At 41.1% G+C, this 14,705-nt stretch overlaps 1 protein-coding gene across 1 annotated transcript in view; it reads left to right on the forward strand.

The window, feature by feature from the left end:
* The window catches only part of hectd3 (HECT domain containing 3), a 69,209-nt gene that overhangs the window by 1,134 nt on the left and 53,370 nt on the right, over positions 1-14,705 (forward strand). Inside the window, exons 2-6 of the mRNA XM_060830521.1 lie at positions 707-1,030; positions 2,337-2,497; positions 10,046-10,138; positions 11,100-11,235; positions 13,644-13,759. Of these exons, the coding sequence (XP_060686504.1) occupies positions 713-1,030; positions 2,337-2,497; positions 10,046-10,138; positions 11,100-11,235; positions 13,644-13,759 (824 nt within the window). The 5' untranslated portion in view covers positions 707-712. The remainder of the gene's footprint in view (positions 1-706; positions 1,031-2,336; positions 2,498-10,045; positions 10,139-11,099; positions 11,236-13,643; positions 13,760-14,705) is intronic.

A 14,705-nucleotide genomic window follows, 5' to 3' on the forward strand; every position in this document is an offset into this window, starting at 1 on the left:
CCTCATTCTTCTGAATTCCAATGAGTCCTAACCTGCTCAACCTTTGCTCAAAAGACGATCTCTGCATACTGGGGATCAACCAAGTGTTGTGACAAAGGATCACTGAACTCAAAATATGAACTCTCTATTTTTCTCTCTTGAATGCTGCCAGACCTGCTAAGTTTCTTCACTTTTTGTTACGTCTTTGAGGTTATGCATTATTTCATTCCACCATTTTCTGCTATTCACTACTGCAGTTGGCCATTTTTAGTATTATGAGAAAGTGAGGACTGCAGATGCTGGCAATCAGTGTCAAGAGTGTGGTGCTGGAAAAGCACAGCAGGCCAGGCAGCATCTGAGGAGCAGGAGAATCAACATTTCGGGCATAAGCCTTTCATTAGGAATCTGCCTGAAGGGCTAATGCCTGAAACGTCGATTCTCCATTTCCAGTGTTATCTCAGAGTATTAATCAAGTTTATTACTCATCTTATTTCTTGTATAACCTTTCACATTTTTCAATGATTGTTTTAAAAAAATGAGTAAAATCTATAAGAGGCCATATAAAGCTCTGTAAAGTGAAAGAGGTTGGCTACTTAATCTAGGGAGTTACACTGTAAAAAGAACCTCCCTGCAAAATAACTTTTCCTGACTGAAATGCAATTGTGATAAGATTATAGGTCACATGAGCAGTGACGTATCAACATTCAAATTATTTTGTTTATTTTAGATTACAATGAATCCCGACAATCCACATCGGATTTCAGGAAGAATCAGGTTTCTAATTGAGTGCATCGATTGCTTCAGGAACAGTAAACCTTTGCCAGAAGCCTTGTGTTATGTCCCCAAAGAGGTGTTGTATAAGTTTTGGAAAGACTCCACCTTGTCTAGTACCGTCGTTGGGCGATCTCAGTACATTGTTTCAATCTGGCAGTTAGCCTCTCAGCCTCCGCGCAAGAAACTCTTCGATATTGAATTAAAGAGAGGAACCTGTGTCAAAGCAACAGGAGAGGAATACTGCAACAGCCATGGCCTATGGGTGAAGCTGAATCAGGTGAGTTTCTTGGGAGCCATTTTCTGATTTTTGTTTTTAATTGTCATGGTAGGATAATCTTACTGTCATATCGGGGACTTTTTCTACTATTGTACATTTCATAGTGTAGCTTCATCTGCATTTTATGACTGTTTCATTTGTAAATGGCTTTAGTAGTGTGCTGGATTTTGTTTGAGGTGTTGAACAATAAATTAGTGAGTGAGGTAAAAACATTTCTGTTGTGTTGGCTTACCAAGGTCACCGATATATGACAGATTTTGGTAAAGCATAATGATGATACCTGCACCTCTCATCGAACTTTTTCTGTAGTGCTGAGTCATTTCAAAAATGAATTGTATACAAAGCAAGTAATGGTTAGTGTGACCATTGCACTTAGTGTTAAGGTAATAGCTTAGTGGTGCACTTCTATAGTGAGCCACAAGTCTTTAAATAAGTGTACTTATTAAGTAGAGCAAGAAACTATACCATTAAGTACCAACAGTACAACACTGTAGTATAGCACACGCAAATGTTTTAAAAAATGCTTAATTTATATAAAAGCAAAGTACCACAGTTGCTGAAAATTAGAATTTTGGAGATAAAATGCCGAAGAAATTCAGCATGTCTGGCAGCATCTATGGAGAGAGAAATAAAGTTAAAGTTTTGAGTCAGGTATGATTGTTCATAATGATAGATTCTTATTAGACATGGGAATCAAAATTATCAATGCTAAGTGGGAACATGGGGTTCAAAATGCAAGTAGAACAGCTGTGATCTTACGAAATGGCAAAACAGGCTCAAGGGCCATTTCGTCTACTTCTAATCATTTTTCATCTGTTTTTATATCCCAAATCTAATGGACGGATTTGAGTGACAGATCTGAACTATAGTTCAGAGAAGATCTGAATAGTATTTGGTGAGGATTTCAATCCTGGAAATTTTTAAAGAATATGTTGACATTAAGTTATGGGGCAAATTGACTCTCTTTTGTTTAGAATGTTGCAGGTTGTTTTAGAATGTTATGGATTTTCTCAGCTGTAATGATGCAATTTGTTACAGCTGTCAAAGTGTAAGCAGTGTTTTCAGAACAGGTTGGTGAATGTGAATGACCTGAAACCTCTGTAGGATAGATCTTAACTGAAAAGATAAATACATTTCAGGGAAAGGCCTGGAGCATGAGCTACATAATTATAATGACCTTGAGTTGACAAAGTGTGGCAGAGGTATTCACTGTATTGATTGCAATCCTTAGTTTTGGAATTGTAATGTTATGCTTTTATATGATGGATCAATTATATGATCTCTCAATGTCTCACTGATGCTTTAGGAGCAATTACAAGAATACAATAACAATTGTCAAGAAACAGAAGGCTGGATTCTTCTATGTAAGCAGCCTGAAGGTGGCGAACGACTTGTACCAGTGGAAACAGCTGAAAGGCTTCATAAACAGCACCAGATTTTTGGCTATGATTACAGGCCGTGTAACAGGTAACTTTTAAAATGCTATCATGCAATATTAATTTAACGTAACAGTAATGAGTATGATATGTATATATTTGTATTGTTATGTAGCATTAAGAACTTGCAAATAAAAAGCAACTATAATATAGAGAACCATCCCAAAATTTGACAAAGTTACAACTCAACATTAGTGGACGCTGGGACAAAGGAGGAAATATTACCAATGGTAACCTAAGGTCAAAAAGTGAATTTTAAATAAGGTCTTGTAAGCACAGAGGTAGTTGGACAAGATGAATTTGGGAAAGGAATTCCGGATCTTGAACCTTTGGCTGAACATATAGCTATTTTTGTGGATATACAGAAAATGATTGAGGTCAACAGCACAGAAAAAGGTCCTTTAGCCCATCAAGTCTGCATCGATCAAAAGCAACCACCTAACTACTCTAACCACATTTCCCAGCACTTATCTTACATCCCTTGGCATCGCAAGTGTACATCTAAATAATTTATAAATGTTATGAAGGTTTCTGCCTCTACCATCCTTACGGGCAGTTAATTCCAAATTCCCACCAGCTTTTGGATGAAACTGTTTTCCTCGAATCCCTTCTAATCCTAATGTTCCTTCGCTTCTGTCACCTTACTTCTACGCTTCTAAAAGGAATGGCACCTTTATTTGGAGGGAGGTTTTTTGTTATTGGACTAGAGGGGGAAGGCCATGAATTGATCTGCTGTTTGTAAGTTTAAGGAAATGGTTTGCTTATTTTTAGGTTGGGAATGATTTCCTGGAGGCCGTATAGATCATTGAGTATAGGGACTATGAGTATGTAAGATGTGGACAGCTATAGATTTTAGAGAACATGACACTTGCTGGGTGAACAAGAAATACTCAATTTGAAGGTGATAAAGGAATGAATATGGTTTCAACAAAAGATTGGTTGTGGTAGGATCTTTTGTTATTACAGAGGTAGAGAAGCTGGTCTTTGAGCTGGAGAAATATAGGATTCGAAGCTTAGCTCTGGGTTGAATAGAATGCCACAAATGTGAGGCACTGAATCCCACAACATCCTAACTGAGACATGAGTAAGTCAAGCTGAGGCTTTAATTATTGTTCTGTTGTCATTCACACTTAAGAGCTTATGTTCTGGTTGTAGTTCCAAGAATGCAGCCGACATCTCATTGAAGATTTTCTATGTAAGCCAACATATTGAGGAACGCTGTTTGAACACTGGGGCAGACATGACAGCTGAATCCAATCCTGTCCTTCACTATTACATTATAGTTCCCTGAATTGTTCTTGTGAAGCTGAAACACTGACCAAATCTTTTGGCCTGACTAGCCCATATACATTGAGCCAATAGTAACGCCATATTCCTTCCTTCAGCTGAGTGAATGATGCATGAAAAAGTAACCCCTCAGGCCCTTTTTTAAATCTTTCCCCTCTCTCCTTAAATCTATATCCTCTGGTTTTGGACACCCCCACCTGAGGAAATAGATCTTGGCTATTCAGCCTATTCATGGTCCTCAAGATTTTATGAACCTCTGTAAGGCTCAGCATCCGATACTCCAAGAAAAAAAGCCCAGACTATCCAGCTTCTTTTCTATTACTCCAATTCTCCAACTCCAACAACATTCTTGTAGATCTTTTCTGTACCCTGAAGTTTCACAACATCCTTCTGATAGGCAACCAGAATTGTATGCAATATTCTAAAAGTTGCCTTACCAATGTCCGGTACAGCCGCAACATGATGTCCCAATTTCCATTCTCAAAGTTCTAACCAAAAATAACAAGTATGCCAAATGACTTCTTCCCCAAAGCATTGATTCTTCTGCTCCTTGGATACTGCCTCCCAGCTGTGCTTTCCCAGCACCACACTCTTCGACTCTGATCTCCAGCATCTGCAGTCCTCACTTTCTCCCAGCCGCCTTCACCATCCTGTCTACCTGAGACTCTACTTTGAAGGAACTTAGGTCTCTGTTTGCCAATACTCCTCAGGGCACAACTATTAATTGTATGAGTCCTGCCCTTGTTGCCTTACCAAACCCTAACACTTCAAATGTATCTAAATTAAATTTCATCTGCCATCCTCGGCCATTGGCTCATCTGATCAAGGTCCCATTCTACTCTGAGGTAAACACCTTCACTGTTCACTACACATCTATTTTGATGTCATCTGCAAAGGTACTAACCATTTGTTCACATCCAAATCATTTATATAAATGACAAAAATCAGTGGACCCAGCACTGACCCTTGTGGCACACCACTGGTACAGGCCTCCAGTCTGAAAAGCAACCCTGTACACCATCCTCTGTCACCTACCTTCAAGCTAACTTTGTATTGGCTAGCTTCCCCAGATCCCATGTTATCTAATCTTACTAACAAGTCTACCATATAGAGCCTTGTTGAAAACTTTGCTGAAGTACATATCGACAATATCTAATGCTCTGCCTTCTTCAATCTTCTTTGTCACCTCTTCAAAAAAAAGGTCAGTCAAGTTAGTGAGACACCGTTTCCCATGCACAAAACCATGTTGACTGTCTCTAATTTGTCCTTCCCTTTCCAAATGGATCCTGTCCCTCAGAGTCCCTTTCAACAACTTGCCCACCATTGACATAAGACTCACTAGTCTATTGCTCCCTAGCTTTTTCTCACAGCCTTCCTTAATTAACAGCACCATATCAACCAACCTCCAGTCTGCTGGTACCTTACCTGTCGCTGTCAGTGATATAAATTTCTCAGCCAGGTGCCCAACAATGGCTTCCCACACAGTTCTAGGATGCACCTGATCAGATTCCAGATATTTATCTCCTTTTATGCATTTTAAGACCTCTAGCACCTTCTCTTCTGTCGTATGAACTCTTTTCAAGACATTACTATTTATTTCCCCAGTACCCTAGCTTCCATGTCCGTGTTCATAGACACACGATATTTGTTTAGTATTTCACTCATCTCCTGTGTTTCCACACATAGACGGCCATGTTGAGTTTTAAGGGGCTTTATTCTCTCCATAGCTACTCTTTTGCCGTTAATGTATTCGTATAATTTCTTTGGATTCTCCTTAGCTATATTTGCCAAAGCTATCTCATGTCCCCTTTTTGCCCTCCTGATTTCCCTCTTAAGTATACTCCTACTGTACATCTGCTCCCCTAAGGATTCACTCAATATCAGCTGTTGACACCTGACATATTCCTCCTTTTTTCTTGACCGGAGCCTCAATTTCTCTAATCATCCAGCTTTCCATACACCTACTAGCCTTGCCTTTCACACTGACTAGAAAATACAGTCTCTGAATTCCCATTCTCTCAATCCCCACTTCCCAACCGTTCCTTTACCTGCAAATAGCCTCCCCCAATTGATCAAAATTGGCCTTACTCCAGTTTAGAACTTTAATTTTTTCATCAGTTCTATCCTTTTTCATAGCCATTTTAAAACTAATAGAATTATAATCACTCGCAGTAAAGTGCTCCCCCACTGACACCTCAGTCACTTGCCATGCCTTATTTTCCAACAGAAGATCAGGTATCAAGTATTGCCTTCTCCCACAATTTGAATAAGAAAGTTTTCTTGTACACACTTAAAAAAAATTTTCTCCATTCAAGCCCTTAACACTATGACAGTAATACTGTATACTTGGAAAATTAAAATCTCCTACCATTTTTCTTACAAATATCTGGGATCTCCTTACACATTTCTTTCTCAATTTCTCACTGACTTTTGGGGTGCTTGCAATACAGGGTGATTATCCCTTTTTTATTTATCAGTTCAACTCAATATAACTTCACTTAATGATCTCACAAGAGATCACAGCCAAAATGTTATCCCTAACTAAAAATGTCACTCCCACTCCTTGCTTTCCTCCCTTTCTAAATTTCCTATAGCATCCATACCCTGGAACATTAAGCTGTCAATCTCTGAATTGTGTTTCTGTAATAGCTCTGATAACCCAGTCCCAAATTCCCAAACATGCCCTGAGTTCCTCTGCCCTACTGATCAGGCCTCTTGATTAAAGTAAATGCAGTTTAATTTATCAATTTTATCTTGTTCTATGCCATGTTCTTATCTGCCTTGACTATTAGACTTGCTGCCCTTATTTACTGTACCAGTCTCAGCCTTTTCTCTTCTGTCATTCTGTCTACCTGGCTACCTCTCCTACCATTCCTAATGGTCAACCATCTATCTGACTATCTACGGTGTCTTCGCCTTCCTGAAACAGCTATCCATCTCACTCCCTTGCTCTGGTAAACTCCTCATTGCCTTTAACTGCTGCTGCAGCTGACCCATGTCATCCGATAGGATTCGCAACCAAACATACTTCCTGAAGACATAGTCTCCAGGAACATTCAGATTATTCCTGATCTCCCACATCAGATAGGAAGAGCACATCACCCTACCAAAAGGCATTTCTGCCATTTAATAATCTACACATCCAGAAATTACCTAAAAACAAATACAACACACTTTGCTCAAAAACACAATGTTGGCACAGTCTTACTGCTTAAAAACCCTGTTCTAGGATAATAAAAAAAACTGGTACAGTGGCTGAAGGTTTGACAAAAGGGAGCACATTCCGATTGGCAAAAGATCCAGAGGCAACATGAAATACTTTACTACGCTGCAAGCAGTCAGGATTTGGAATGCATTGTCTTGATAGAACAATGGAACAGATTCAGTAGTAACCTTCTGAAGGGAATTTGGATAAGTACTTGTAGAAGAAAAAGCACTGGAATATAAGGACCAAGCAGGGAGTGGAACTAACAGGGTGGCTTGTCAAGAGAGTCAGTGTAGAGTTAATGCGTTGTCGGATTTCTTAGCTGTACAACCCTATAATTCAATTCATCTGATCAATATGACTTAATTCTGTGACATCTCCTTCTTTGGGTAGGAAATGTTTTAAATGTGCATTAATGACAGGGGTTTTGCTCATTTTCTTTCTCAGTTTGCAGAAGGCAACAATGATCAATTGATACTTTGCTACCAAATAAATTGCTGCTCACTATCTCTGATGATACTCCCTTTTTTCCTGATGGAAACCACCAATGCTTCTTAAACAGTCCTCAATCCCTCTACACTTGCAAAGTACAAGTTTGCAAAGATTGAGGGGGCTAGAATATTTTTTCTTTGCGTTTTAGTTGAAAGATTTGAAAGGGGTTGGGATAGCGCTGTAAAGATCGTGTTCTATTGTGGCACTATCTAGTGTGGAAATCAGAAGTGAAGTCAGATGAGAAAGTTATCTTCGGGTGGGGATGACAGCACTTCAGTTGAGTAGTAAGGTCAAGATAAGCTTAGGGGCATGAGCAGAGGAGGTAAGAGAAATTGGTGAGTTATTGTAAGAGTGGGGGAAGGGAGATCCTTGAAGGAGGACTGGATCGATGGTCCACAGGCCACAAGGAATTCACCCAGCAGCTGAATGGTTGATCTTAAATTCAGTGACATAGAAGTTAATGAGCTCCTTCAACAGGTTGGGGGAGGTGCAGTTTACATGAACAACATGATCTTGGTAAACAATTGGTGTGTGAATTATGTTTCTTTGATAAATTGATAACAAATGATAACTTCATTTGCCCACCTTTTTGGAAACCCTGTTTGAAATTGACTTGCTTGATTCAGTCCAAAATGTGCAAAAGTAGGTCAGTTTGGTGACACCAAGCCCCAAAAGGTTCTTTAATACACCACTACATTGAAGGCTTTAAAGACTTGTTTGGTTCTTTAGCAAATATTTAATATTTAGTTTAACAAAAACCTTTATTTCAAGTTGCAGTCAGACTTTAGAACATCCTTCTGTGTGTATTGGCTGAGGAACTCCTATTGGTTTTTACAAGCGTACTGCAAAACTATGATCCAACTGGCGAATAAAAATTTAAAGAACAATAGCTTATACATCATTTTTAATGTAAACTCATCAGAGTCTAATGACCAATCTGAGTGGTAGTTGTAATAAGAATTCAGCCATTTGTTGTCAGTCAGTTGCAGGCCATGTTAATACATCTGCTGACCAATTAAAACCCTGGAATCTGGTCATAGAAGGACACGTGTTTACTGCCGAGCTTCTCTGACATTTGCTTTGAAATTATTTCATGTACAAATCCCATTAAGGCAGAGCATCTTTAAATGTCCCGTAAGAAATCCTTGTGAGCCTTGGAGACTTCGTGGCTTATCTGCTATCCCAGGTAATAAATGTTTTGTTTAGTGCTTAGTGATTTGATTAAGATTAGCTCTATCCTAGCCTTCAGTCTGTAAAATGATTCAATTTTTTGAGGGCTCATTATCAAATGGTAAGGCAGCTGAAGTTGCTGAATGGTCTACTCTTGCTCCTAATTTGCATGTTTGCATTCAAATTAGTTATTAGACTATTTCTTGTTCAAATGCAAGCTCATATTGTGAAATTAAAAGATTAAGCAATTTCCATTGCAAAGTTAGAGGTGGTAAGTGTTAAGTGCCTTTGGGATGTTTTTGCTAGGTTAAAGGTGCTATGTAACTGCAAATTGTTGTTTGAATGTATGCTGTTCAACTTTGCAGCTATGCTGTTGTACTCTGCTTCTCTCTTTGGCAAATCCAATATAGAGTCGTAGAGATGTACAGCAAGGAAACAGACCCTTTGGTCCAACCTGTCCATGCTGACCAGATATCCCAACCCAATCTAGTCCCACCTGCCAGCACCCGGCCCATATCCCTCCAAACCCATCCTATTCATATACCCATCCAAATGCCTCTTAAATGTTGCAATTGTACCATCCTCCACCACCCCCTCTGGCAGCTCATTCCATACATGTACCACCCTCTGCATGAAAAAGTTGTCCCTTAGGTCTCTTTTATATCTTTCCCCTCTCACCCTAAACCTATGCCCTCTAGTTCTGTACTCCCTGACCCCAGGGAAAAGACTGCCTATTTATCCTATCCATGCCCCTCATAATTTTGTAAACATATTCAGTGTATTTTCACTGTGTTGTACTGAAATCTCCAGTTTTATTTCTTTGTGCTGCTTATTTAAATGATATCCATGAAGAGGGCAGCACGGTGGCACAGTGGTTAGCACTGCTGCCTCACAGCGCCAGGGACCTGGGTTCAATTCCTGCCTCAGGCGACTGACTGTGTGGAGTTTGCACGTTCTCCCCGTGTCTGCGTGGGTTTCCTCCGGGTGCTCCGGTTTCCTCCCACAGTCCAAAGATGTGCGGGTCAGGTGAATTGGCCGTGCTAAATTGCCCGTAGTGTTAGGTAAGGGGTATATGTAGGGGTATGGGTGGGTTGCGCTTCGGCGGGTCGGTGTGGACTTGTTGGGCCGAAGGGCCTGTTTCCACACTGTAAGTCTAATCTAAGTCTAATCTAATCTAAAGTTCAGAACTTATTCACTTTGCAGAAATATTTGTTTTTTTTTACCAATTTTTTTAACAACACAATTAGATGTAATGGCAATAATGAATGTGAAAATTTGTTGTTTTTTAAAAACAAATTTCCACCTAATACATGCACTCATGTTGTTTTAAATCTGTCTTCTAATATATGGTGCAAAGATTTCTTTTATGTTATCACAACTATTTAAAGTTTTATTCTGAATAGAGATTTTTATTTTCTGCTTTAGATGGGAACAGGTGGTTGATGCACAATATTCATTCTATTTGGGTGCAAAACCCAAGGTCGCAGACAGAGATGATGCTGCAATGGAAAGGCTGAGGTAACAACATAGATTTTCAGTTTATTTGTGTCCCCTTGAGTATTTTTTTAAAAATTTGGCTTGTTATTTTGTTGCATTGTGGTTGAATGAGGATTGACCAGGATGCTGCCTACAGGGAAGAAAGGATCTCCCTATTCTGACTGTTGTGACACACCTTTTTAATAGTTTAGATGACTTGTGAAAAAGATGACAAAGTACCACATTATGAACTAACAGCCTGATTTCAAAACAATGCAAATTTACAAAGTGAAAATTAAATTTCCTTGGTAGCACATTAATTAATTTAATTGCACACAAGGCTACTTGTGACATAATCAGTTGCCACATTATTTCTTTTCACAAAATGAGCTGGCTAGCAGATGTCCTGCAGAAAGGTTCCACATGTTATTGTTTTGGATTGGAAGGCAAATAATCGATGGCCATAGAAAATCCAAGATTCTTTTGTTTAGTAAAGTATGCCTGTGATATTTTTGTTTTTCTCTTTTTCTCAAATCCCTGCTATTGTCATGATACTGTCTCCGACCAGAAGAGTGGGTTGGCTTCCATGACTTTGCTGAAAATGTGTTGCTGGTTAAAGCACAGCAGGTTAGGCAGCATCTCAGGAATAGGGAATTCGACGTTTCGAGCATAAGCCCTTCATCAGGAATGGAATTCCCTATTCCTGAGATGCTGCCTAACCTGCTGTGCTTTAACCAGCAACACATTTTCAGCTGTGATCTCCAGCATCTGCAGACCTCATTTTTTATTCCATGACTTTGCTGTTCTCCTTGGAAGACTCACAGGGGCAGCTTATTGTGTCACATCATTTTCAGTATTTTTTCTTTTTGCAGTAAATGGGTGCAATCCTTTTGCTGCGCACCTATAACTGCTTTGTTGAGATTGGGAGCTCATTTTGATCAGAAATGTTTTTAGTATAAAATGTGATTATCCTGATGTTCTAATTGTGTATTACTGGATACAGGTATGTTCCTCCCACTTGGACATTTGAGTGTGACGAGGATTTGGTGCATTACTTCTATGATCGCATAGGAAAAGAAGATGAAATCTTGGGCAGTGTCAAACATCTAGTGGACAGCATTGATGCTTCATCTTTCTCGGTAACCGTTACTCAAAATTCTTCCTGTTGAAGAAGCCTTTTGCCACAAAAGTGTATGCTTTCCGTTATTGGTCAGTGCATTGAGTATAGAAGTTGGGAGGTCATTTGTAGCTGTATAGGACATTGTTTAGGCCACTTTTGGAATACTGTGTGCAATTCTGGTCTCCCTCCAATCAGAAGGACGTTGTGAAGCTTGAGTGGGTTCAGAAAAGATTTATAAAGATGTTGCCAGGATTTGAGCTGGGGCTGCTTTCCCTGGAGCTTCGGAGGCTGCAGGGTGACTTTATAGAGGTTTATAAAATCATGAGGGACATGGATTGGGTAAATAAACAAAGTCTTTTGCCTGGGGTGGGGGAGTCCAGAACTAGCAGACATAGGCTTCGGGTGAGAGGGGAGAAATTTAGAAGGGATCTAAGGGCCAGCATTTTAATGCAGAGGGTGAGGCGTGTATGGAATTACCTGCCAGAGGAAGTGGTGACGACTGGTGCAATTACAGCATTTAAAAGGCATCTGGATGGGTCCATGAATAGGAAGGGTTTAAAGAGATGTGGGCCAAGTGCTGGCAAAATGGGATTCCAAACTAAAGGAGTTGCCATGGGCACCCGCATGGGCCCCAGCTATGCCTGTCTCTTCGTAGGATATGTGGAAAAGTCCATCTTCCGCAACTACACTGGCACCACCCCCCACCTTTTCCTCCACTACATCGATGACTGTATCGGCGCTGCCTCGTGCTCCCAAGAGGAGGTTGAACAGTTCATCAACTTTACCAACACCTTCCACCCCGACCTCAAATTCACCTGGACTCTCTCAATCTCCTCCCTCCCATTCCTAGACCTTTCCATTTCTATCTCGGGTGACCGACTCAACACAGACATCTACTATAAACCGACTGACTCCCACAGCTACCTGGACTACACCTCCTCCTACCCTGCCCCCTGTAAAAACGCCATCCCATATTCCCAATTCCTTCGTGTCTGCCGCATCTGCTCCCAGGAGGACCAGTTCCAATACCGTACAGCCCAGATGGCCTCCTTCTTCAAGGACCCAGACGTCATCGACTATGCCCTCCACCGCATCTCCTCCACTTCCCGCTCCTCCGCCCTTGAGCCCCGCCCTTCCAACCGCCACAAAGACAGAACCCCACTGGTTCTCACCTACCACCCCACCAACCTCCGCATACAGCGTATCATCCGCCGTCATTTCCGCCACCTCCAAACGGACCCCACCACCAGGGATATATTTCCCTCCCCTCCCCTATCAGCGTTCCGCAAAGACCACTCCCTTCGTGACTCCCTCGTCAGGTCCACACCCCCCACCAACCCAACCTCCCTCCCGGCACCTTCCCTTGCAACCGCAGGAAATGTAAAACTTGCGCCCACACCTCCTCCTTTACTTCTCTCCAAGGCCCCAAGGGATCCTTCCATATCCGCTGCAAATTCACCTGCACCTCCACACACATCATCTATTGCATCTGCTGCACCCGATGTGGCCTCCTCTATATTGGGGAGACAGGCCGCCTACTTGCGGAACGCTTCAGGGAACACCTCTGGGATGCCTGGCCCAACCAACCCAACCACCCCGTGGCTCAACACTTTAACTCTCCCTCCCACTCCACCGAGGACATGCAGGTCCTTGGACTCCTCCATCGGCAGAACATAACAACACGACGGTTGGAGGAAGAGCGCCTCATCTTCCGCCTGGGAACCCTCCAACCACAAGGGATGAATTCAGATTTCTCCAGTTTCCTCATTTCCCCTCCCCCCACCTTGTTCCAGTCGGTTCCCTCGAACTCAGCACCGCCCTCCTAACCTGCAATCTTCTTTCTGACCTCTCCGCCCCCACCCCATTCCAGCCTATCACCCTCACCTTGACCTCCTTCCACCTATCACATCTCCATCGCCCCTCCCCCAAGTCCCTCCTCCCTACTTTTTATCTTAGCCTGCCTGGTACACTCTCCTCATTCCTGATGAAGGGCTCTGGCCCGAAACGTCGAATTTCCTGTTCCTTGGATACTGCCTGACCTGCTGTGCTTTAACCAGCAACACATTTTCAGCTCTGATCTCCAGCATCTGCAGACCTCACTTTTTACTCCTAGATTAATTTAGGCTATCTGGTCAGCATGGACAAATTGGACCGAAAGGTCTGTTTCCATGCAATACATTTCTATGACTCTACTGTTTAAGCATTACACACAGTGTAGCTTGTCTGTGATTTGCATTCACTGAAATGTGAAAAAGTGATACAGAACTGTTTTTAAATATGAATCAACTTTAAAAATCAGTCTGTTTTCTTGCATTGAAAGCAGTGTTGTTTGAGCCAATAGATAACTGAAGAGTTTTGAAATGTTTTGATGGAACATTCTTATTTCCAGAAGATGATTTTTGCATCCATCAATTTTATTTTTAACAGGATGAAGCCAATGTGTGGTGTTTGACTGATGGAGACAATGATACTTTCTGGGAGAGTGAGGGGAATCAGGGCCATCACTGGCTTCGATTATATATGAAGAAAGGCACAATAATAAAGTAAGATTTTTACTTTCTACTTAATCTTCTGGGAAGATGGTAGCATTATGGTAAAGTCGCTGGACAAGTAGCCTAGAGGCCTCTCCTAATATTCTGGTGGCATTGGTTCAAAACGCATCAAGATAGCTGGTGGAATTTAAGTTCAACTAATAAATCGTGAATTTTGAAGGTTTGAGAAAAGACGCGTTTTGTCAAAGCTTTTCATGTTGCTGTCATCAGGCCAATTCATACAAATGTCAATCTAAGGGGGAAAACAGCAATTATTCTGCATGAGAATGCTGATTGGTTGGCAAATGGACACTGGTCAAGGTATGAGAATAGAGAAATTATCACTTCGTAAACTGTCAGTTAATTGCCAGACTTTATTTGCAATTTAAATCAGGCAGGTCGACTCTGGTCAAGGCATTTCCCCGAGGAATGAACTAGCAAATAGCAGTCATCTATTTTGTTGAGTTGAAACAGATGCAGTGCCTGTACATTGTGTCTCTCCGACTGCCAAGAATAGAGTCCTGATATGTAGCTTCCAGTACATGCAAATGCACCACACTGATGAGCCCAGTTAATAATCTTAAATTGATTGTCAACGTACTTCTCTGCATCTGCAATTAAAAGCTAGTCTCCGTGATGGTAATTGTGAAAGTATCATTTATGGCTGTAAAATTCCATCCACTTTACTAATATCCTTTAAGGAAGGAAATATGTTATCTTTACCCAGTTGGATGTACATCTGACTGCAGACCTAAAGTAATGTCGTTAATTCTTGATTGTTTTCTCTCATGGCCTAGCAAGCCATTTCATTCCAGAGCAATTGGGGATGGACAACAAATGGTGGCTTTGCCTGCAATGCCTACTTCATGAAAGTGAAAAGAAAATGCTTTAAATGCTCTAAATTTAGGGCTAATTTGTAGCTTGAGGAAAAGAGGGCTTGAATCTTAGATTCATTACA

Source organism: Hemiscyllium ocellatum, chromosome 9, assembly GCF_020745735.1.
Source record: "Hemiscyllium ocellatum isolate sHemOce1 chromosome 9, sHemOce1.pat.X.cur, whole genome shotgun sequence".
NCBI classification, from domain to species: domain Eukaryota; kingdom Metazoa; phylum Chordata; class Chondrichthyes; order Orectolobiformes; family Hemiscylliidae; genus Hemiscyllium; species Hemiscyllium ocellatum.